A 24,149-nucleotide genomic window follows, 5' to 3' on the forward strand; every position below is an offset into this window, starting at 1 on the left:
AACCTCAAGGTGACACACTGGGACTGGAGCCACCCGGCTGCCTGGCCCTGGGACACTCAGCGTACAGCCACCTGCAAAAGCACAAAGCTGGCCCCTACCTGACCCCACACACAAACATCAACTCAAAATGGGTCCAAGACCTACATGAAGGAGCTGAAACCATAAAACTCTTAAGAAAAAAGCACAGGGGTAAATCTTCATGACCCTAGATTGGGTGGTGGTTTCTTAGCCATGACACCCAATACAGGAGAAATCAAATTAAAAATAGATAAAATGGACTTTGTCGAAGTTAAGCACTTTATGTGCATCAAAGGACACCATCAAGAGAATGAAAAGACAGCCCACAGGATGGGAGAAAACATTTGCCAATGCATCCAATTGGGGACTTGAGTCTAGAAATATAGAGAACTCTCAGGACTCAACAAAAAGACAAACAACCCGATTAGAAAATGGGTGAAGGACTTGAACAGACACTTCTCCAAAGGAGGCAGACAAATGGCTAACAAGCCCATGAAAAGATGCTCCACGTCCTCAGTTGTCAGGGAGACGCAAATGGAAACCGCCGTGAGAGCCACTCATCCACCATGATGGCCGTGACGAACAAACACACGTCACGAGGTGGGCGAGGATACGAGAAACTGGAACCTTTGGGCGGCAGGGGGGGGGGGGGCCATAAGTCGCCCTAAGACCAGTGGTTCCACCCCAGCTCCGCGTCCGAGAGAACTGAAAACACTTCCACGTGGAAATCTGACCTGAATTTTCACACGGCCTCATTCTTCAAACTGACAAAGCCTGTTGTGCCCATGAGATTGTGTTCTGGTCCAAGTGTTCAGCTCACCCGTGGCCGTGCAAAGTCTCCACCAACTGAGCAGAGGAAACCACACCTTTACTGCCTCAGCTTCTGTGAGGCTGGAGCTCAGGGCTGGGCCTGGCCACGCAGGGACCAGCTGGGACCCTGAGGCCACTCCTGGCGCCAGGCTCCTGGGGTCAGCCTGTTCTCACGCCCGCTTTCCCGACAGTTGGGTGACTTCTCCAAAGTGGCACCTCGAGGGGCAGAATCGGGACATCCAGCCTGTGCTCCGGTCCTGCATGGGACCCCACCTGACCAACACGCTACAACGCCCGCTGTCCCCTGTGTCTGAGCTCGGGCCCCATGGGAGCACAGCCTCAGGGAGGTGACGTTCCCCATCAGGATGCGCCGGCCTGGTGGGGCCCCTGTGGAGGCGCCTGGACCACACGGTAAACCGCAATTGGAAGCTGTGAGTAACGTCAGTCAGTGCAGAAGGGGGTCTGGGATCTTAAAACGAGCCACCAGCGAAGGGCTCTCCCCTTCTCTGGCGCCCTCCACATACACGTGGAGCAGGCCACCTACGCTATGAAAGTGTGTAGGGGCCGCAGGCTCCTTGAGCCCAAGGCTTGGTGAGAGTCTGCACTTGATGTGGGGTGAGAGGCACGTCCTGCTTGGTTCCTCACTGCTATTGGTGAACGCTGGCAAATGAACATGCACCTGCTTCCCTTCTGCTAAAGCCACCACCTCCAGGAAGGCCTCTGGCCGGGCACCCTGGTTACCAAGGTTTCAACCTCAGAGGCTGGAAACTGCTGGAAGCAGTGGCCTGTGTCCCCAACTGTGTGTCATCCCACGTCCCCAGTGGCACAGCACAGGTACCTGCTCACCCATCCACTACTGTTGCCTCTTGAGGACCCTTTGGGGCAGCCCCGCCCCACATGAGCTGACCTGGGCCCTGTAGTCCTGGTGGATTAAGGACACTTTATATTTGCATTTGTGACAATCTATCTTTCTGACCACGGAGAGGAGTTTCCAAAACAGGAGGACACTAAAAGTGTTCATCACAAGAGAAAAGTTGATAAATGTACTGTGTTAAAAATAAGTTTTTCACGGGACTTCCCTGGTGGTCCAGCGGATAAGACTCCACTCTCCCAATGCAGGGGGCCTGGTCGGGGAACTAGATCCCACAGGCATGCCGCAACTAAGAGTTCGCATGCCACACCTAAAAGATCCCACATGCCGCACCTAAAAGATCCCACATGCCGCACCTAAAAGATCCCACATGCCGCACCTAAAAGATCCCACATGCCGCAACCAAGATTCGGCGCTGCAGGCATGCATGCATAAATAAATAAAATTAAGTTTTTCTGGGAAGAACCTGTGAAAAGACAAGTCACAACTGGGAGAAAACATCTGCTAAACACTAGTCGACCAAGGGCCAGCACCACTCAATGCAGAGCTCCCAGAAACCAAGGAGAAGAGATGGACAGGCCAGCAGGGCGGGGGTGAGGGCTCCAAAATCAGGAGGACGTCCCCATCACCAGAGCCCACCAGCAGGCTTCGTGGTGGGAACTTGCACGCCAGGAAATGGGACCCACTCAGGGAAGGAGGGAGTTCAAGCACACAGGCCTTGCTGCAGGACCCCAGCGTCGGGCCTAGAGCCGAGAAACGAGCACCTGTCGTGCGCGGCCGCGAAGAGGCAGAAAAGGCAAGGGGGTGACGGAGAAAACCGTTGGGACGGCAGTCACTTGGCAGGGGTCGGGGGATGCAGGGCCGGCGCAGGTGCTTCTGGGCGGCCTTGTCCCCTGCAGCTCTCATGGGAAATGCAACCTGCCTCATGGGGCACCATCGCCGCCACCTCCCCCGACACCCCAGGCCTGGCTGGAGGTGGCCCTGTTGTCTCCTGTCCCCGCCCCCATGCGGATCACTCTCCTGGCCCCCCAGAGCGGCGGTCATCACTTCCCGTCCTAGCCCGCAGCCTCCTGGTGGACACGACATACCACCTCCTGACCCTGGGACTGTCCCAGCCACACATGCCCCAGCCTGACACTCACCAGCTTCACGCAGATGACAAAGGGTGGCTGTGCGGCTCGGAAGTGCAGGACTGGGACCCGGGGCTTGGGCCTTTCCTGAGAGGAGAGAAGGGCCACAGGCTGCTCCACCTTGCTCCCCAGTCCCCCACCTCTGCCCCGCTCACAGCTCGATGCCCTCAGACAGGCGCCCAGGCCACGGCCAGACCCAGGGCCGGACCTGGTCTCCAGCACCTCCACCCACCACCTATGGCTGCCGCAGGACTTACCTGAGGTGGGCAGTGGACAGACCCAAGCCTGCAAGGAGCACCTTCCAGCAGGGACAGGGGCAGGTGGGGGCAGGCACAGGTGCCCTTTGGGGTCCTGGAGACCCCAGGAGCCTGAGGGCTGCATCTGCCAGGCCTGGCAGCTGTCTGGGCCCAGCTGGCCTTTCCCAAGGAGGAAGGTTCTGGGCAGCGTCTACTCAAAAGGCCCAGGACGGCGCCCCAGAGTGCGGTGTGGGTGGCCCCTGTGCATGACCGTGGGGCTCGGTGGGGAGGGGGCGCACCTGAGAGTCCTCGTAGCAGTAGAAGCCCTTCTTGATCTTGTTCTCGTCCACGTCACAGAAAGCGACCACCTGGGGAGGACCCAGGACGCCAGCCTCAGGGGCAGTGGGGGCAGTGCTGCTGGATGGGGGAGGGGTGGGACAAGGGGTGGGCCCCACCTTGCACCGTGACCCTGCCGTCAGGCTGCGGTAGAGTCGGCGGCCCTGCCGGCCCGCGTTCCAGATGGTGAAGGTTGCCCAGTGGGGCAGGGCCCACTCTTCCAGGAAGCGGACGCGGTGGGTCCAGATGGTGGTCCTGTGGGGGATGGGGGGGGGTGGGAGGTCGTGACCCTGGAGGGCAGGGCCTTCAAGCGCCCAAGGCCTTCCTCCCGCCACCCCTGAGCCTGCCCACAAGTCCCCCTGGTCTGGGGCCCCTGGGGCAGTGCTGCAGCTGTTGGCTGAGTGACTGAACCAAGGAGTCCAGGACCAGAAGGTCGCACCCCTCGCCCGCCCTCACGGCACTCAAGAAGCGTGTGGGACACCAGGCACAGAGCTTGGGGAGCCCGAGAGAAACCCAGCCACGCTGATGTCCGGCACCTGCAACCATGGTAAACATGACCAGAGAGGCCTGGACGTGACTGCCCACCTCGAGCGGCCACATGGAAGGGGCCACAGTGTCCTGTGGAAGCTGTGCAGATGGCGGGGTCACCTTCCCCAGGTGGGACCCCCTCCCTTGGCCCCTTGCCACATGCAGACCTGAGGTCCAGGCCGGCCCTTGGGGTCTGCAGCTGCCCGAGCCCCAGTGCCCGGGGAGAACAGCATGTCAGCTGTCTCCAGGTTAAAGTGGTTGGACACAGGGACAGGACCCAAGGTGCAGGTGTGAAACCATCACTTAGAATCGGGGAGGTTAAGGGGGAGCTTCTGCAGGTACACAGTGGACCAAACTTGACCCGAGTCTTCCTTCCCAGAGAAACCTCTGATGTAAGGAAGGGTGGCACACCCTTGTATAAAATCATAGTTTACACCTGGAAGTGCCCTCCGTGGACCCTCTCACGGAGCCCCAAGACCTACTGTTCTAGGCCAGGCGCAGACCTGCTGCAGCTCCCCCGCATTCTACAGTGTGGGTTCAGCTCCTCCCTGGTGCCTGGCCCGGGGCTCTGTGTGGCAAGTGTTGAACCCGTGGTTCAGCAGCCACAGCCCCGCTGCCTTCTCCGTGGCGACCTGCTTTGAGGGTCCCACAAGGTACCTCAGGGGAGCAGCTCCTCCAGGTGAGAGCGTGGGGTCCACGGACACAACACAGTGATGCCCACTCTAATGCAACTGGGCACCGGTGTCCGCCTGCCCAGGGGTGGGCTCTGACTGCTGGGCTCCTCCGTGGTTGGTCCACCCACGTCCCACTTGAAATGTCTCAGTTAGGGTTGTGCTGAGCAGCCATAATTTCAGTGGTCGGGGGGTACTGGGGCTTGTGAAGGTGAATAAGGTGAGTAACTCCCCAGTCTGGGCCGTTCAGCACAAGCTAGACACACTCCAGCCCAAATAAGACACCAATAGGTACAGCACTCAACATGCAGCTTTGGCAGCATCCAAGGAACGAAGGACGATTCTGAGAACAAAACAACTGAACTTTCTGCAAATGAGCTCTGACAAACCCATGACACCCTGACAGCAAGGAAGAGATGGGGTGGGCCCCGGGTCCCCACCAGCAGCAGGACCTGCGCCACGCTCCAGGCCCTGCCTGGGACCCCAGGGGGCGTGCCTACCACCACAGGGGCAGCAGGAGATCAGGGACCACAGACATCTGGGCAGGTCTCGCCCTCTGCTCCACGGTTTCCTCTCTGGCTCCTACTTTTTAAATTACTTTTGTTGGCAAAAGGTCTGGCTGCTTCTGTGACTTAATTGCTTCTCTTCTTATCCAGTCAACTCTCTTCAATTTGATAAATAATTCAATGAAAACTGCCAAAAAAATGCCCAAAGGTTTTAGGGACACAAGGAAATGAAATGGCCCAACCAGGACTCCACTTAATGCTCAGGGACCAGGACAGTGTGGGGCCCGCACCAGCGTGACCACCAGACGCAGGGGTGACGGGCCGGGTCTGAGCAGCGCAGGGTGCCTCACCTGGAAACGGCGCCTGTGGGAGGGACAGCTGACCCCCACCTCCCACCGCCCGCGGAGTGGATTCGGAGGGACTGTGGGTCCTGAGGGTACAGCCCCTGCCTTGCGCCCTCCCTGTGCCTCCGGAGTCTGGTCTCTGGTCTGAGGACACACCACACAACTCAGAAACTGCCACCAATACCTCCGCATTGTGGACAGTGAGACCCTTCCTGCTGCCGCTGTCCTGCAGGCCCCCTTCTCCACCGTGCTGCTCAGTTCTTATTTATTCGGGAGAACAGCCCAGGTGTGTCCTTCCTGCCACTCTTAGCCCTGCGAGGAGGCTCCACCGTGTGTGGGCTGGGTGTGTGGGAGCTGCTCACAGGTTTCCTCAGACCCACAGGTCGGCATTTCCAGAACCTTCTGGAAAGCAGGGCAGTGTCAGGGATGCGCATCGCACCAGGAGGCAGTGGGCTGGAGGTGGGGGCGGGGAGCAGCGGCGTGTGTGGACCCTCAGCAGCAGGATGGCAGGAAGGTCCACGCGGTGACGAAGACGGAGGAGCGACGTCACCACACAGAGCTCAGCCCTGAGGGTGAGCAGCATGGTGACTTTGGAAGAATGAGGCAGAGCGTTGCCACCGACATCACACTTTTAAAGAGGGAAAGCACACTGTTTAGAGGACATCACATGTGGTAAAAGTATAGAGAAATGGATCTCATGGCAAATAAACATCCCACTCAGGACACCACGAAATGGAACCTGGGAGATGCAGGAGGTTTGGGGAAATGGGTAACTTTTTGTTTTAAAGATGATTCCTTATGCCTTTTGGCTGTCAGAAGTGTTTCATAGTGAAGATTGTTAAATGATATAAATGCTGATCATTCTCAATTTAAAATGCAAAGGCCACGATTCAGGGAGCCTCTCAAACAGAGGGCTTTTTGAGGGAGAGTTTGAAGGAATTCAATTATTGACAAGCCTGAGGGTGTAATTAGCGCTAGTTGCTCTGTGAGGTTTTGCTGCTCAAAGACTTTAATCCAACACAGAAACTAACATGAGATCACCTCGTTTATGTTGTGGGTGGCAAAGCCTCACGCTGCAAAAAGAGGGAAAAAAAGTCTCAACGTAAAAGAATTATCGCATGAAAACAGAATGAGGGTGTGTGTGGCGCAAGCCGTCTGGCTGGCTGCCTGGCCCCCCAGATACATGAGCACCCGCCACACCACGGGTGGGGAGCAGGAGGTCAGCACCAGGGTCATCGCAGACATGCCTTCCCGTTACCTTGCTTCACAGGAGCTCAAGGTGACGACACATGTACGTGAACCTTCAGGAACAATGGAAGAGATCCTAGATGTCCAGGCACTTCTCAGCTCTGCAGAGGATCCCAGGTGTCCCAGCGCTTCTCAGCTCTGCAGAGGATCCCAGGTGTCCAGGCATTTCTCAGCTCTGCACAGGATCCCAGGTGTCCAGGCATTTCTCAGCTCTGCAGAGGATCCCAGGTGTCCAGGCATTTCTCAGCTCTGCACAGGATCCCAGGTGTCCAGGCATTTCTCAGCTCTGCAGAGGATCCCAGGTGTCCCGGCACTTCTCGGCTCTGCAGAGGATCCCAGGTGTCCTGGCACTTCTCGGCTCTGCAGAGGATCCCAGGTGTCCAGGCATTTCTCAGCTCTGCAGAGGATCCCAGGTGTCCCGGCACTTCTCGGCTCTGCAGAGGATCCCAGGTGTCCCGGCACTTCTCGGCTCTGCAGAGGATCCCAGATGTCCTGGCACTTCTTGGCTCTGCAGAGGATCCCAGGTGTCCCGGCACTTCTCAGCTCTGCAGAAGTTACCAGATGTCCTGGCACTTCTCAGCTCTGCACAGGATCCCAGGTGTCCCGGCGCTTCTCAGCTCTGCAGAAGCTACCAGATGTCTTGGCACTTCTCAGCTCTGCAGAGGATCCCAGGTGTCCCGGCGCTTCTCAGCTCTGCAGAAGTTACCAGATGTCCTGGCATTTCTCAGCTCTGCAGAGGATCCCAGGTGTCCAGGCATTTCTCAGCTCTGCAGAGGATCCCAGGTGTCCAGGCATTTCTCAGCTCTGCAGAGGATCCCAGGTGTCCAGGCATTTCTCAGCTCTGCAGAGGATCCCAGGTGTCCAGGAGCTTCTCAGCTCTGCAGAGGATCCCAGGTGTCCAGGCATTTCTCAGCTCTGCACAGGATCCCAGGTGTCCCAGCACTTCTCAGCTCTGCAGAAGTTACCAGGTGTCCAGGCACTTCTCAGCTCTGCACAGGATCCCAGGTGTCCCGGCACTTCTCAGCTCTGCAGAGGATCCCAGATGTCCCGGCATTTCTGAGCTCTACAGAAGATTCGTACCCAGAAAACCATCTTTGTACTTTATTCACCCAGAGTTTCCAACTCCGTTTATGGATTGTGGGAAAGTGGTTACTTCCTTGAAGAAACACTTGCCAGATATTTTAAAAATTTTAATGAAATTCACATACAGTAAGAGCAAGGATCTTAAGTGTGCATACAAGTCAGACGGTTATGACAAACATGCACATCCGTGTAACCCACACACCTATCAAGAGGTGGGACACTTCCACCACCCCAGAAAGCTCCCTTGTACCTCCTTTCCCCTGAGAATACCACAGTCTCGTTTCTATCACTGTGGACTAGTTCTGCCTGTTGGAGAACTCTATACAAGTGGAAGCCACAGTATGCATGCTTTTGTATCTGATTTCTTTTACTAACCATATTTTTTTTTGACATTAATCCCCGTTCTTGCAGGTATCAGTCATTTGTTTTCTTCTAGTGCTGAGGAGGGCTCCGTTACAGCAGTGTTTATCCATCACCTGCTGATGGGCATCGGGGTTGTTCCCATTCTTGGCTACTAATAGAGAAATGTTGAGCAATGTATTCATTTCTCTTGGAGAAACACCTAGACATGGAATTGCTGGGGCATAGGGCAGGTAGCAATTAAATTAATAAAATAAGGCCCAACAGTTTTCCAAAGAGAATGTACTGTGTTTACACTCCTGAGGACAATGTATACGTGTCCTCAGCATGATTTGGAATTGCAGACATTAATTTTAACCCTTCTAGTGGGTGTGCAGAGTTTAATTTGCATTCTCTGATAATGATGAAACCGTTTTCATGAACTAATTGACCTTATATATTATTTCTTTGTGAAGTGTCGTGTCTGTTCAACTATTTTGCCTACTTTTATTAGATTTTCTTTTTATTTGGGGGTAATAGGGGTTCTTAATATCTCCCCCATACTAGCCCTCTGTGAGATATATAGATTATCAATATTTTCTCCCAGTCTGTGGTTTGTCTACTCATTTTCCTAATGGTGTCTTTTTATGAGCAAAAGTTTTTAATTTTGATGAAGTCCAATCTATCAATTTTAAAGCACTAAAGAGGGACCTCCCTGGTGGTCCAGTGGTTAAGAATCTGCCTTCCAATGCAGGGGATGCAGGTTCGATCCCTGGTCGGGGAACTAAGATTCCACATGCCGGGGCAACTAAGCCCCCGGGCCTCAACTACTGAGTTTGCGCACCTCAACTAGCGAGAAGCCCGCATGCCGCAACGAAGAGCCTATGTGCTGCAACTAAGACCCTACACAGCCAAAAAAAAAAAAAGGGGGCTAAAGATTCTGGTGTCCTCTCTAATAAATTTTTTCCTATCCCCAGGTTGTGAAGATATTCCCTGATGTTTTCTTCTAGAAGCTTTATATTTTAGCTGCTTCTATGTTTATATCTAAGCCATCTAGAATGAATTTTTCTATAGGACATGAGATTTTTTTTCCATATGGATATCCATTTGCTCCATTTGTTAAAAATATTTTTCTTTTTCCATTGAATGCCTTTGGAGACTGTTGAAAATCAATTGTGAGTCTATTTCTGGACTCTCTGCTGTTTCATTGATGTGTATGTCTGTCTTCATTCTATTAATACATTTTCTTGATTGCTGTAGCTTCAGAGTGAGTCTTAAAATCAGGCATAATAAATCCTCAAATTTTGTTCTTTTCAAGATTGTTTAGGACACTCTGGGCCCTTTGATTTTCATGCGAATTTTAAGATCAGATTATCAATTTCTACAAAGAAGCCACCTGGGACTTTTACTGGGATTGCATTGAATTTACAGATCAATTTGGAGAGAACTGACGTTAACAATACTGAGTCTTCCAATCCATGAATGTGGTATATCTCTCCATCTATTTTATAGGTTTTCTTTAATTTCCCTCAGCCTTTTTTGGAGTAGGTTTTAGCGGACATAGACATACCTTACTAAACTTACTCAAAAGTATTTTATTATTGATGCCGTTGTACATTTTTTCAACTGCATTTTTTCAGTTGTTCATTGCAATTCTATAAACTTGTATTCTGGAAAATTAGCTAAGTTATTGGTTTTGATTTCCTATGAAACACAATCATGCCATCTACAAATGATGCTAGTTTTACTTCCACTTTCTAATACTTATATATTTTCTTTTTCCTGTCTCATTGCACTGACCTCCATTACAATGTGGAATAGAAGTAGTGAGAGGAGCGATCAGATCGCTTCCTCCTGATCTTAGAAGGGAAACCTTTCAGTCTTTAATGATTAAGTATGAGGTTAGTTATAGGTTTGAGTAGATGCTATCAGACTGAGAAAGTTTCCTTCTATTTCTAGTTTGCTGAGTTTTTAAAAAAATCATGAATGGGTATTCAATTTTGCCCAGTGCTTTTTCTGCATCTATTGCGCTTGATTGTGTGATTCTTATCCTTTATTCTGTTACTGTATTAAATCATACTAATTGATTTCTGAATGTTAAACCAGACTTGTATTCATGATGTATTATCCTTTCATATATATTTCTGAATTTGACTTGGTAATATTTTGTGAATGATTTTTGCATCTATTTTCATAAGGGATATTTGTCTGTAATTTTATTTTCTTGCAATATTCTTGTAGCATTTTTTACTTCAGAGTCATGCTGGTCTCACAGAGTGAGTGTGAAGCTCCTCCCTCCCAACACCCAATAGATCTTTCTCCTCTTCTATTTCCTGAAAGAATTTATGTTAGACTGGTATTATTTCTTCCTTACATTTTTGATAGAATATATCAGTAAAGCCATCTGGCTTGGCTTTTCTTTATGAAAAGTTTTTAAATTACTAATCTAATTTTTAATTATTATTTATACCTTTCTTTTTTTTTTTTTGGCCGTGTGCAGGGCATGCAGGATATATTAGTTCCCCAGCCAGGGATTGAACCTAAACCCCCTGCAGTGGAAGCACGGAGTCCCAACCACTATACTGCCAGGGAATTCTCTATTATTTATACTTTAAATATCTATTGGATCTGTAATGATGTCCCCTCTTTAATTGCCAGTATATTGGTAACCTGTGTTTTCTTTTAAAAATAAATCTTGTTAGAGGTTTGTCAATTGATTTTATTTCAAGCCAGTTCTTGGTTTTGCTGATTTTTTTTCTACTGACTGTCCATTTTCAATTTTACCTTCTTCATACCTTTCCTTCTATTTACTTTGAGTTTACTTTGCTATTACTTTTGAAACCTTTAAAGGTGGAGACTTAGATAATTCTTTAGTTTCTTCTTTTATAATATAAGCTTTTAAAGCTATAAAAACTTACTATAAACTCTGCTTTAGCTAAATTCCACAAATTTTGACATACTGTTTTGTCATCAAGTTAATTTTTTTCCCTAATATCCTCTGTGATTTTTTCCCTTGGTTGCTTAATTTCCAAATATTTTGTATATTCAAGATGTCTTAGGACTTCCCTGGTGGTGCAGTGATTAAGAATCTGCCTGCCAATGCAGGGGACGCAGGTTTGAGCCCTGGTCTGGGAAGATCCCCCATGCCATGAAGCAACTAAGCCCATGTGCCACAACTACTGAGCCTGCGCTCTAGAGCCCGCAAGCCGCAACTACTAAAGCCTATGCACCTAGAGCCCGTGCTCCACAACAAGAGAAGCCACCGCAACGAGAAGCCTGTGCACCGCAACAAAGAGTAGCTCACGCTTGCCGCAAAACTAGAGAAAGCCGGCACACAGCCACAAAGACCCAATGCAGCCAAAAAAGAGAAAAAAAGATGCCTTAATGATTTCTAATTTATAAAACATAACCAGTATGATTTCAATCATTTGAAATTTATTCAGATTTGTTTATTGGTCCAAAGTAATGTCTATCTTGTACTTTAAAAGAATGCGTATTCTGCAGTTGACTATAGTGTTCCTTAAATGTCTCCTGTCATGTTGGTTAATAGTGTTGCTCAAATCTTCTGATCCTCACAGACTTCCCCACCCACAGCTTCTATCAATTACTGAGGTAGGAGTATTAAAATCTCCAACTCCAATCTCAGTTTTTGCCTCATGTATTTTGAAACTCTGTGATTAGGGATATACACATTTAGGATTGTTATGTCCCCCTAGAAAATGACCTTTACCCCATGTGTGCAAATCACACTTGCATTGAGTCAAATTCATGGCAACAAACTCCCAATGATGCTCCACTAAATCTACTGTATGAGAATTCAGACTTAACAAAAGAGAAATCAAGCTCTTTTGCTTAAAGCTGGAAAACAAAGAAGCTAAGTTTTAGTGTTGAATAGCACGTGCGCAAAAGTTCAAGGATCTCCCAAGTCAGTATGGACGCTGGGGGCTTCCCTGGTGGCCCAGTGGTTGAGAATCCGCCTGCCAGTGCAGGGGACACGGGTTCGAGCCCTGGTCTGGGAAGATCCCACATGCCACGGAGCAACTAAGTCCGTGCACTACAACTACTGAGCCTGCGCTGTACAGCCTGCGAGCCACAACTACTGAGCCCGTGTGCCACAACTACTGAAGCCTGCATGCCTAGAGCCCGTGCTCTGCAACAAGAGAAGCCACCGCAATGAGAAGCCCGCACCCCGCAATGAAGAGTAGCCCCCGCTCACCGCAACTAGAGAAAGCCCGCGCGCAGCAACGAAGATGCAAGGCAGCCAAAAATAAATAAATAAATAAATAAACTATATGGATGCTGCAATCTGGGACACCCCCCCACCACTGACGACACATGCCCAAATCAGCATCACACCCACTGTGACAGTGCACATCACACCCACTGTGACAGTGGACAGGAGACCTCCCAGGACAGAAACTGAGAAGCCACACCTTCCAACGAGTCTCACACCCTCCAGGGGAAGAACAGAGTCTCTTCTATTTCCAGAAACACAAATGCATGTCCCTGCATCACGCTCTTTACAATCAAAAGATCCCCTGATCGTAGACCTGTTTCAGAGCCCCATTCCTCCCTGTCCCCAAGAGAGCAGCATTACGGTAGCACCAAGGGGGATACGTACTTGTAGTTGTTTGAAATGTAACACCCACACACGTGCACAAACGTGCACACACAGGCACACATGTGCACACACACACAGTTCAAACTAAAGAAAGAAAAACACACCCTCCCTTGCCTTCACCCTGCCTGTACTTTCGGCACCATCCCTGCCCTGTCCCTGGTAGTGGGCCTCTAGCCTTGGGGCCTGGGGGACGTGTGGGCCATGAGAGGGAGGGGGCTAGTGCCCTTGTGATGCCCCACAGAGGGAGCGGCCCAACCTCGGTCCCAGCAGCCCTCCCCTGGTGGGCGGAGAAGGAAGAGGGTGCCCCCAGCCCGCCTGTAATCCCGTTAGCGGGGGGCTGGGCTCACTCTGAGAATCCCGTCAACTCAAAGCAAGTGAGAACAAAACCCCAAGAGGACAACTACACGTGAATCCTACCTCACTTCAAAAAAGTGAGAACAGACATTTGGCCTCGATCCCAGGGAAATGCTGGTCCGTGGACCTAGGACAACGTCCCTTCCGGGAGGCTGCATGCCCCGTGCCGGCCACGCTCCCAGGTTTCCTGCCTTGCGACCTGACTGGGTCACCTGTGTCTGCCCCACTGACCCCGCCCGGTCTGGACCCGGGACCTGCGTACTCGAGGACGGAGTGTGTGGCCGCGCCGGGGTGGTAGCGGTAGAGGAGGAGGCTCTGGTCCACGCGGACGAGCCCGCCGCCCTTCCTCAGGTGTTCGTGGAAGAACAGCAGGTCCTCGGGGACACCCTGCGGGACGAAAGAAACGTGTATCCGCTCACGACAGAGCCTCATTCAGGCGACGGGAGACGCGGATCCGCCCGGCGCCCCAGCCACTTGAGCCTGGCCTGACCCGTGAGGCCTCAGCGGGAGAACAACATATCCAGCTCCCCGACCTTGTGGCCGGCACTGGGCAAGCGTGACCACAAGAGGCGTCTTCAGGACAAGAAGGTGCCCGAGGGGTGGACCCAAGCCCCAGTGTCACCCCCACTCACAGCCTCAAACTTGACCCCTGGCCCGCACTGCTGGCCCGCTGACCCGCCCCCTCCCTGTTGATGGCATGCTGCTCCGAGGGTCTGCAGTGTCCCACTGGGTGTTCCCGTCCTGTGAGAACCCAGGCCTCCTGCCCCCTCCTGGAGAAGCGCAGACCAGGGCTGGCCGTTGGGGTCACAGCCACGCTGCTGGCCAGTCTGGGGGATCTCAGTCCTGGTGGGGACACCAAGTTGGCTCCCCTCACTTTCTTAAATTCAAGGTGAAAACCAAGTGAGCAGGGGGTCAGGACAGGAGATCACCCAGGGTGTGTCTGGTGAGCAGAGCCCGGCAACGGCTGGGGACACTGCCAGGACCCCTGCTCCGGGCAGAGGCTGGTTTCCTGACAGCCCAGAGGCTGCTGCTCTCCAGCCCCAGCCTGTCCTCCTCCGCCGGCTCTCCAGCCCGAGCTCGGTTTCACCGAGGCAATGCCAGCACCACGGCCGGGCCCACTGCTTCCAGTAAAGCCACGGCTGCCCCCCAGCTCATCCACCCCGAGAGGAAGGCGGCACAGCTGGCCTCTGAGGTCTCGACGTCCTGATGGAGCCTGGTGGCTATCATCCTCGGGGGAGATGGGACCCCTGGCCCCTCTTGGCCAGCCTCTTGGCCCGAGCGTACCCCCTGACTGGGCCCTATGCACCTGGCCTCTGGGGTCTGTGATGAACTGACGCTCTTTGTCTGTGGCCGCCCCGGCGCGAGTGCCGCTGCCTCCTGGCTCGGGCCTGAGCGCCATCCCCGGAAGCAGCCCACTCAGCTCTCACTCCTGAGCTGCCACACTGGGCGCCAGCCTGCCCGCCTCTGTCCCTGAACAAAGCCACCACTGCCCAGGGAATCGCCGCCCGGGGTCCCTGACACACCGCAAGGCCGTCAGGGCATCGCAATGGAAGCCAGCCGAATAGGAAATCGGCGCATTCTCGTTAGTGACGCGGAAACATGCGAACCACTTCACTTGCAGCGTCGGGCGGTTGAGTCAATCAGTGACTCGATGGACCACTGTGTGGTGACTGTAGTGTTTTCACAAAGGCCACAAGGACATGAAAAGATTTATAACAAAATGTTAAGTTAAAAATCAAGTTTCAAAATTGTGTTTGCAGCTTGGCTAAAAGCTGTCCACAGTAAAAGGAAGACAAAAGGACCCCACACAAAAGTTCAGAGCAGATGTGTGGTGATGGGGTCACGGGTCATTTGCGTAGTTTTTCCTTTTTCTAATTTTCTGCATTTTCAGAGGCACCTTTCAAGAGCACGTTGTGACTCTGCGCTTTATAGATTTAGGAAGGAGAGAAAATGTCCTCTCTTCTCATGACCAAGAGGACCTCAACCACAGAGACAAGTGAGAATTTAGCCAGAGGCGGGTGGCTGGGGCGTGGAGGGCACCCCCACCCCCGATTCACAGAGCCTGGGCACCGCCAACCGGCTGCAAACAGCGACAGAGGCCGCGATGGGGTGCAGAGGTGACGTCGAGGAAGACGGGGTGCTGAGCCCCAGTCCCCCGTGGAGATGGGGGCCTGGGCAGACCGGGGGGGTCACCCCGAGCCCTGGGGCCCCTGGGGTGTGAGAACGCGGTTGGATGGGTAGGCGCCCTCAGAGATGTGGTGAAAGGGGATTAGGACCCTGTGGGACAAAAGGAAACAAAGAAGGAGAGACACACCCTCCTCCCCTCCCTGCCCTCAACACCCGCTGCACTTCCCTGGGGTGACAGAGGGGGCGACCCTGAGGTAGGAATCCCATGAACCGCGGCTATACAAAGCCCGTGTGAGAAGAAACAGAAAACGAACACTTCCGTGGACAGAAATTCACCCCAAATAACAACAACAACAAAAACCATGAAGGAGAAAAAAACCCTGTGAATAACCCTCCAAGTGAAATCACACGTCCTCCACAAGGCTTGAGAATGAGGAGACCCGTCTTGAATCAGAAATTCAATAACTAACAAAGCTGGACCCCTGCAAAAAGGAGGACAGACATGAGAAGGGGAGGAGGAGGAGGATTAGCCTGGGCTGGGGAGGCCAGGGCGGCGTGACTGCACGTGGGCTTCCCTGGGGGGTGAAACTGTTGTGTAACATCAGATGGTGGTGATGGTTGTGCATCCCTGTGAATTTGCTAAAATTCACCGAACTGCACATTTTAGTAGTTGAATCGTATGTATGTGAATTATATCCCAATAAACCTTTTAAATAGAAGAGGGTTGACTGAACTCAAAAAAAGAAATAGAAGAAAAAGACAAAAATTATATGAGAAACGAAGACTAAATTAGAAAGTCCTCCAGGGAAAACAGATCTGAATAAAAATTTAATAAGGGACACTGAAGAAATGTAGGAAAATAAACAAGAAAATGAAAATTAAATAACAAAATAAGTAACGAGGGTTAAGAGAAAGTTGTTGAAATGGAAGACAGTCAAAGAAAATCTAGCCAATGTATAATGAGTCTTTGAAACAGAAAATCACAACAATGGCAGACAGCTGAAACTTAAAACTATAACCCAAACAAGAGATAAAAGCAGACCTGGTTCCACACATCGGAACCAGGTCCGCATTAAGACCAATCCCAGTGAAACCATGAGTCTTTTAACAAGGGAGGAATTCTCAGAGCCTCCAGGAAAAGGTCAAGCACCTTACAAAGCCGAGCGAATCGAAGGAGCGTCGGGCAAAGCAAGGCAACAGGGAGCTGTGTTGTCAAGACATGCAAGGGAAGGTGTGACTCAGGGTTTTATGTCCAGCCCATACCTCCTTCACATGTCCAGAACCACAGTCTGAATGTGCAGGAACTCAAGGAACGCGGAGGCCCGGACAGCCTGACGTGTGAGGCTGAGTCCAGGGACACAGACGGGCGGCTGGGGACTCAGCACGCGGGGCTGCCTTCTGACAAGAGCGGAAATCACGCAACAAAATAGGAGGAGAAAGGAATGAGGGAACAGGGTGATCTCCTGGCTGCTGTTCAGGCAACAGGTGGGAGTCAGAATACTTCCAAAAACCGAAAAAAAAAAAGCCAACCAGGAAAGGTTTAAGCAGAGCACTTGGGACCAAGGGCATTTAAAGAGAGATAAATACAGAGATGACAAAATACAAACCTTCTTTGATACCAAGAGAGGTTTTTAATGCACAAGAGAAGGTGCCGATTTCTGGCTCTGGGTGGCTGAGTGGCCAACCTCTACGGCATCTGTGAGCCCCATGCCCAGAGTGGGAAGCCCCGGGGCGGGGAGATAAAACGCACAAAACAGGGGTGGAAGCCCCAGCCTCGCTGCTCTAACGTCCTCAGGATAGAATCTGGGACGAACACAAGTGGGAGCGAGAGGAAATCCCAGAACGCTGAGACCCAGGGTGGGAGAAAATGCCCACAAGCAAGTATCTGACCAAGCGCACCAACGACTCGACAGTAAGAAGACACCCCACTGAAAACTGGGCAAAAGATTTGGACGCTTCATAAAATAACATACAAGTAGCCAATCGGCGCATGAAAAATTGCTCAACGTCATAAGTCATCTCAGAAATGCAAATTAAAATACAACAAGAAACTACAGAACTGCAATCAGAATGGCTAAAATGCAAAGGAGCCTGGGGTACACCCTCTGGAGAGGGGGGGACAGCTCATAACTCCCACAGCGACTCCGAGCCTGGGGATCCTTCCAACAGATGCAAAAGCACTTCTGCCAAGTGTCTGCTGTGCTGGGTGGCAGCTCTTCTGAGCAACCACGACCCCCCTCCGGGCCGTTCCCCCTCCAGGACTTTCTCACCCAGGCCAGACCGGCCCTCAGAAGAGCCCTGTTCTGAACCAACAAACACCATTTTTGTCAAGTTCCTTTTTGTTTAAGGGCCTGAAACGGTTGCCTCCTGGGGACATCCAGACCCCTCAGCTGGATGCTGAGGGCGCCAGATGGCGCCTTCCTCCAAATCTCCGACTCCCCTCCCCCACCTTGCCTCTGCGAGTGCATTTTCCCAATTTAAAGCCTGTGCACCTTGCAGGTTCCAGCTCATGGCCGCCGTGTCCACGACCGCTCAGCCACCCTCACCCCCGAGTCTCGCCACCCTCCTGCTCTGCGTCCTTTAGCACCTCGACTGTCCCGGCTGCTTCGGTTCCCTGCCCTTCTCTCCATGGGCAACAACTGCAGCCTCTTGGACATGGAGAATCAGCTGAGGACCAGTCCCCAAACCTCAGTCCAGCCCTCAGGGCACTATGCTCCCCTCGAGCCCCTGGTCTGTAAACGTGAGACCAGCACTGCTCCTGGAGGGCATGTCTGGGAGGCCATGAGGGACCGTCCGGCCAGGGTCCAGGGCAGGGGGCAGTGGGGGAGCCAGCCTCTCCCTCCAAAATGAGACTGTGTGCGTGACGGGCAGGGGGGCGGGCAGAGGAATGCCGGGTAGGGTCAGGGAGGGGGTTGGCTCCAAGCCAAGGCTCCACGTGGCCCCTGTGCAGTCAGTGAAGGTCCCCCCCGAAGCGGAGAGGAGAGTCAGAGCAGGCAGGACCGTGGCCAAGGTCCTGGGGCAGACGGTGAGCCTGGGCCTGAGTTATCCCCACCTTCCGGCCTGATGGGCCTTAACATGCCTGGCCCACCCCTTCCACCACGAGTACCAAAACTCGCGATCTGAAAGCCAATTTAAGGGGAGGGGGGGGGTAAGGGAAAATAAACTAACCCTAAGATTTACCTTCTGGTCGGTGTCGGAGCGCTCACTCTTAAGACTGTCGGGGTGGGAGGGGAGCGGGTCAGCGTCGCGTCCCCATTTCTGGGCCGGAGCCCGGAGACCAGCGTGCCGGGCGGGTGTGAGCCAGGAGCGGACGCCCAGCGCCCACAGCCTTCACACAGAAATCCCCTGCTTCCCGCACAACACAGGCCGAGCGGTGCCCCGGCCGCGCCCTGGGAGGCTCAGCACGCGAGGCTCGGGAAGCAGGAAGTGCTGCGAAGGCCCTCATAGGGGGACGGCGGCCCGGCCCGGCCCGGCCCGGCCCGGCCCAGCCCGGCCCAGCCCGGCCCAGCCCAGCCCAGCCCGGCCCAGAGGAGGAATCCACGGGGCCCGCACTTACCCGCCCGCCCTCGTCAAATGGGCCCACGTGGGAGAACCAGGCTCGGGAGCAGAACCAGGTGGGCATGATCACGGTGGGGCCATTGGAGGTGAACACCTGGAAGCAATCAGTGTGGACACAGTTAACAGAGAAGAACGGCTCACCACACAGCCCACAGGTTATTTCCCACAAAGTCGCTCAGAAAGTGACAAGCAAACGTGCACAGCCCTTCCCTGTCGGGACAAAGGTTCAAGGGGCTTTAGAGCCAGGTCAGTGGTGTCCAGCTCCCAAGGCTGACAGACGGGCTCAAGCTCCCCCACCAGGTCCCGTTCTGCGGCTGACGCTCACCACCCAGGTTCTCGGGGGGCGTGCTCTAATCACTGGTTGAGTGAGCCGACGAAAACAAGCATCTAAAATGAAGAGGGGTGGCAAGGCATTGCACGGCCACCACGTGGGGGTCTGTTCACCACGTTCAGCACGATTGGTGGACAGCTGGGCTTGAGGGCTCTGCAGTCTTACTTTATTTCTACTATGTTATAAAATCTGTGCTTGCACCATTGACTCTGTGAGAACCTGGCGGACGTTCGGTCCGTCCTGGACCCGAATCACTGACAGTGAGAGGCTGTGAGCGCGCTGCAGGGACAGGGAGCCAGAGGCCGGAAGCTGAGCTGGAACAGAGCAGGATGGACAGACCCACATCCCTCTGTGCCTGGGATGTTTCTTCCGTATTTGGACGTGGCTTGTGCACATCCAGCAGCAAACGGTCACTCAGGACAGGTCGCCCCTCGCATGCAGCCCACACCCGCCAAGCTCGCTCAGCCCTGAGCATCTCTTCAGCACTTTTGCTTCAAGATGATTCCACCACCAGCTCACTCAGCGCCCCAAGTGGCTTCTGCGTCTGAGCCACAGGTGTGACCTGAGCTGGAGTTTTGCTGTGAGCAGTGCAACCTCGATCACACCGGTCACTGGGCTTTTTTGAAGCCGGGGAACATTAATGAGGGTGAGGTCCAAACATTTATCACCATTTTACACAAAACAAAGCTGGGTTGTAGTGGTTACACAAATATGTACACATGTGCTAAAACTCACAAAACTGTACACCAAAAAGGAAAAGAGTTCGTTTTACTTTAATTTTTCTTAAACATTTTTTATTTAAATGGTTTTTCCAGGCTTAATGATGCCTCGGAGGGGACGTCTGTGTAAAAAAAATCAGAGGCACACACATTCCTAACCACACAGATACATATAGACACACGCACAGACACACACAGAGACACATGGACACACAGACACACACACACAGAGCAGCCGGCCACCTCTCCAGGCCGTCACACTGTCCAACGTGAAGACTGACCAGAGGAGACAGGGCTGCCAAGGGGATACCAGCTTTGCAGCTGCCTCTATGCACTGGGGCCTCCAGAGCAGTGAGCCCCGAAGGGCCCCCCAGAAGTCCCCGCCTCTCGACTTCTCTGCTCGCTCTAGAGCCTCACCGACCACAAATGTGGGGAAACACATTTGTGGAATTTTCTCTCTGGCAATACAGGGAAGAAACGAGGCTGGAGTGGTGACGAGGACGTTGGTGATTGACGTGGGTGCTGCTCGAAGGCACAATGGGGTCCCTCACACCCCTCCGCGAGGTTAGGAAGTGGAGCAGCTACTTACGTGCGGGTTCCGAGTTTTCAATGTGGTTTCCAGCAAGACAGAACTTGTGAGGGTCTTAACAACCCTTCTAGAAGTTTGCCAGTCATCAGTTCTAGTCACCATTTAAACTGAATTATGTGCACGTGAACGAATCCCATGTTTTAACCTGGTGTGTGAAGTGTAGCGTGTAGGGGGCCCAGCGGGCAGTGAGTCCCTCGGCCGCCCTCTGTACACAGGTGCTGCTGTCTGTCCCCTCGAGGCTGCCACTGGGTCCCCCTTCCTCATCCTGCGGCAGAGCAGGGGGCCCAGGTCCTGTCCAGACTGGCCACCGACTAGCTGGCCGGGGGACGCCGTGGGGCCCTCGGGAGAAAGTGGCCTAGGCTTAATGAGCGTATCCCGCCTCTAAAATCCCAGAGACTCATTACAAGAAATCTTGACCAAAACTGTCTTAGAAGAAAACCAACCTTTCTTCCACGAATGGCCCGTTTGGGTCGCTCACTGCACTCACATCACGTGTCCAAGTGGCCAGGGCAGACCTCCTGTCCCCCACATGTGAAACATGGCCAGGCCCCAGCGTCGGGCAGGTCAGCAGGACTCCAGGGCCAGTTCCCTGGCATGGTCACGATTCTGCCTCCACTGCCCCACAGGCTCAGGCCAGTCCAGGCAGCCCACCGAGGGGCCGAGAGTGGCTCCTGGCTTCTCTGGGATTTGCCCTGCCGGCAGCCACTACCCCTGGCCTGGGCCACGGAGGTTCTGCCAACAACAACTAGAGACCAGAACACAGGGCTCTCTCCCTTGACATTCGGGGAGCATGAAGGATCTGGGCACTAGGCTCCCTTTCCTCCCCTCGGCTGCACTGCCCACGCTGACGTCTGGGTCAGGGTCCGAGGCAGGGAGGGAGAAGGACGGCAGCCCCCAGGAGGGAAGGGGTCCCCAGGGAGCTCCAAACACCCTGCCTCTCTTGGCCCCAGGCTCCGGGCACAGAGCCTTCAACCCCGACAAGCCCCTTGCACACGCATACACACAGACACACACACCCCACTCCCACTGCCCTGGGCAGGCGGCCCCGAGGGCTAGCCCACCACCTGCTAGAGGGACGTGCGGGAATTGATGACCCCGGGTACTTAAGTCGGCTCACTTCCATTCTGATCAGGGGCACAGGGCAGGGGATGCCCACACCCTCCTCAGCCCAGCACACGAGCTCCCACACCCAGCGGCGCTGCAGCCTCAGAGGGCGGGGGCGGCTCGGGCAAAGCCCCCGGAGGAGGTCTGAGGTCCCCACGCGGGGCTGGCTACAGCCACCCCCACCCCCACCCCCACCTGCGAGCACGGGCACCACGTCTGGCCGCGTTGGCTTTGTCACGTGACCACCGTGTGCTCCTACCACCCACTGATTCTAACGACCGACACACACTCTCAGCCCCCAGGCCTCCGAGCAGACTGTTTGGTTAATACACACGGGCTCGGCTCACCTGTGAGGCTTCATTCTGCCGGCGCTGCTGAGATGGACACCGCGGATGGTGGCTCACGCCACAGCTCAGGGTCTGGTCTGGTGGGGCCTCTTCCTAGCCTGCAGGCGGCCTTCTTCCCATGTCCCCACGCGGCAGCGAGAGCTCCAGCGTCTGTGCTACTCAGCTCATCACGGGGCCCCACCCTCACGGCCTCAGCTGACCCTAGTGACTCTCAAAGGCCCCGCCTCCCAATCCCATCACATTGTGGGGTCAGGGCTTCGATACAGGAATGGGGGACACAGACACTCAGCGACTTCCAGCTTTGCTCCGCCCTGACCCCCAGCGTTAGGTGCTCCAGAGCCCTGCTCCAGGGACCCTCCCACCCAGCAGCCCATCAGCACTGACCACTCATTCCTAATTGCCCCCAAGCTCCAGACCACAGAACTGGCTGCCCACTGACATCTCCTCTTGGCTGTGTAGAGGGCGACTCAAATGACTTTCTTACAGCTTTGTTGACTATGATTGACATGCAATACACGGTACATATTTAAAGTTTGATGAACGTGACCAGCGTACAAACCCCTGAACCAGCCCCCTCCCCGCTTCCTCGTGCCCCTGTCCGTCCCCCTTGGCGAGCTCCCTGTCTCCCTCCCCAGGCAATTGCTGATTTGCTTTTTTTTTTTTTTTTTGGCCGAGTGGCTTGCAGGATCTTAGTTCCCCAACCAGGGATCGAACCCAGGCCCTTGGCAGTGAGAGTGCGCAGTCCTAACCGCTGGACCACCAGGAAATTCCCTGATTTGCTTTCTATCACCAATAAGTTAGCTTGCATTTTCCAGAATTTCACATAAATAGAGTCGCGCGGTAGTGCTCTCTTCTGGTTTCTCACACAGTACCACCTGTTCGCTCAAAACTACAGCTGTTTTTCCATTCGCCTATTAGTGGATGCAGGCTGCTCCCAGTTTGTGCTGTGGGCATCTGTGTGTAAGTCTCTGGGTGGAGAGGCTTCCATTTCTCTCAGGTAGACACCCAGGAGGGGGTGGCTGGATGATAAGGCAGTTGTATGGTGAGCTTTAAAAAAAAATTGCTAAATTGTTCTCCATAGTGGTTGGATCATTTGCATTCCCACCAGCAGTGTGTGAGATCCCATTGCTCCACTTCCTCACAAACACTTGGGATGGCCAGCCTTTACACTCTAGACGTGCTAATAGGTGTGCTGTGGTATCTCATTGTGGACTTAACATTTTTCTAATGGTTAATGATGCTGAACTAATTTACCATCCAAATACCTTATTTGATGAAGCATCTATTCAAATCATTGGCCCATTTTTTATTGGGATGTTTGTTTTCTTATCACTGAGTCTTGAGAGTCCTACAGAGGTCTGGGCACAAGTCCTTTATCAGATATTATTTGTAAATATTTTCTCCCATTCCCCTGGCCTGTCTTTTCATTTTCTTAACAATGTCTTTCGGGACTTCCCTGGTGGCACAGTGGTTAAGAATCCGCCTGCCAACACAGGGGACATAGGTTCAAGCCCTGCTCCGGGAAGATCCCACATGCCATGGAGCAACTAAGCCCATGTGCCACAACTACTGAGCGTGCGCTCTAGAGCCCACGAGCCACAACTACTGAGCCCGCATGCCACAACTACTGAAGCCTGTGCACCTAGAGCCCGTGCTCCGCAACAAGAGAAGCCACCGCAATGAGAAGCCCACGCACTGCAACAAAGAGTAGGCCCTGCTCTCCACAACTAGAGAAAGCTTGCGTGCAGCAGCAAAGACCCAATGCAGCCAAAAATAAATAATTAATTAAAAAACAAAACAAAACAAAAAAATGTCTTTCAAAGAAGTTTGTAATTTTTTTTTGATAGGTAAGAAGTGAATTTAGAGAGAAACACACTCCACAGACAGAGTGTGGGCCACCTCAGAAGGTGAGAAAGGCACCAGGGTGTGGGGTTGTCAGTTTTTATAGGGGTGGGTAATTTCCTAGGCTAATGAGTGGGAGGAGTATTCCAGCTTTTTTGGGAAGGGGCGGGGATTTCCAGGAATTGGGCCACTGCCCACTTTTTGATCCTTATGGTCCGTCTTGGAACTGTCATGGCCCCTGTGGGTGTGTCATTTACCTGGCTGATGTGTTACAGTGAGTGTATACTGAGGTTCAAGGTCTAGTGGAAGTCAACTTCTTGGCCATCTTGGACCCATTTGGTTCTAATCAGTTTATGTCATGTCCTTGGGCTATGTCATTATTTCAAAGGTTGTGTCCTGCCCCCTTCTCTCCTGTTTCATTCCCCACTCAGAGATTT

General features: G+C 53.2%; 1 protein-coding gene across 13 annotated transcripts in view; it reads right to left on the bottom strand.

Moving 5' to 3' along the window:
* The window catches only part of B3GNTL1 (UDP-GlcNAc:betaGal beta-1,3-N-acetylglucosaminyltransferase like 1), a 108,169-nt gene that overhangs the window by 9,312 nt on the left and 74,708 nt on the right, over nt 1–24,149 (bottom strand). For all 13 annotated transcript variants that reach the window (XR_009499411.1, XR_009499409.1, XR_009499410.1 and 10 more), the window contains 5 exons: nt 18,779–18,874; nt 13,358–13,482; nt 3,521–3,656; nt 3,365–3,433; nt 2,842–2,916 (listed from right to left, as the gene is read on the bottom strand). Coding sequence is in view for 7 of the 13 variants with exons in the window: in XM_059906855.1 (XP_059762838.1) it covers nt 2,842–2,916; nt 3,365–3,433; nt 3,521–3,656; nt 13,358–13,482; nt 18,779–18,874 (501 nt within the window). In the remaining 6 variants the exon portion in view is untranslated. The remainder of the gene's footprint in view (nt 1–2,841; nt 2,917–3,364; nt 3,434–3,520; nt 3,657–13,357; nt 13,483–18,778; nt 18,875–24,149) is intronic.

This window comes from Balaenoptera ricei, chromosome 20, assembly GCF_028023285.1.
Source record: "Balaenoptera ricei isolate mBalRic1 chromosome 20, mBalRic1.hap2, whole genome shotgun sequence".
Taxonomy (NCBI): domain Eukaryota; kingdom Metazoa; phylum Chordata; class Mammalia; order Artiodactyla; family Balaenopteridae; genus Balaenoptera; species Balaenoptera ricei.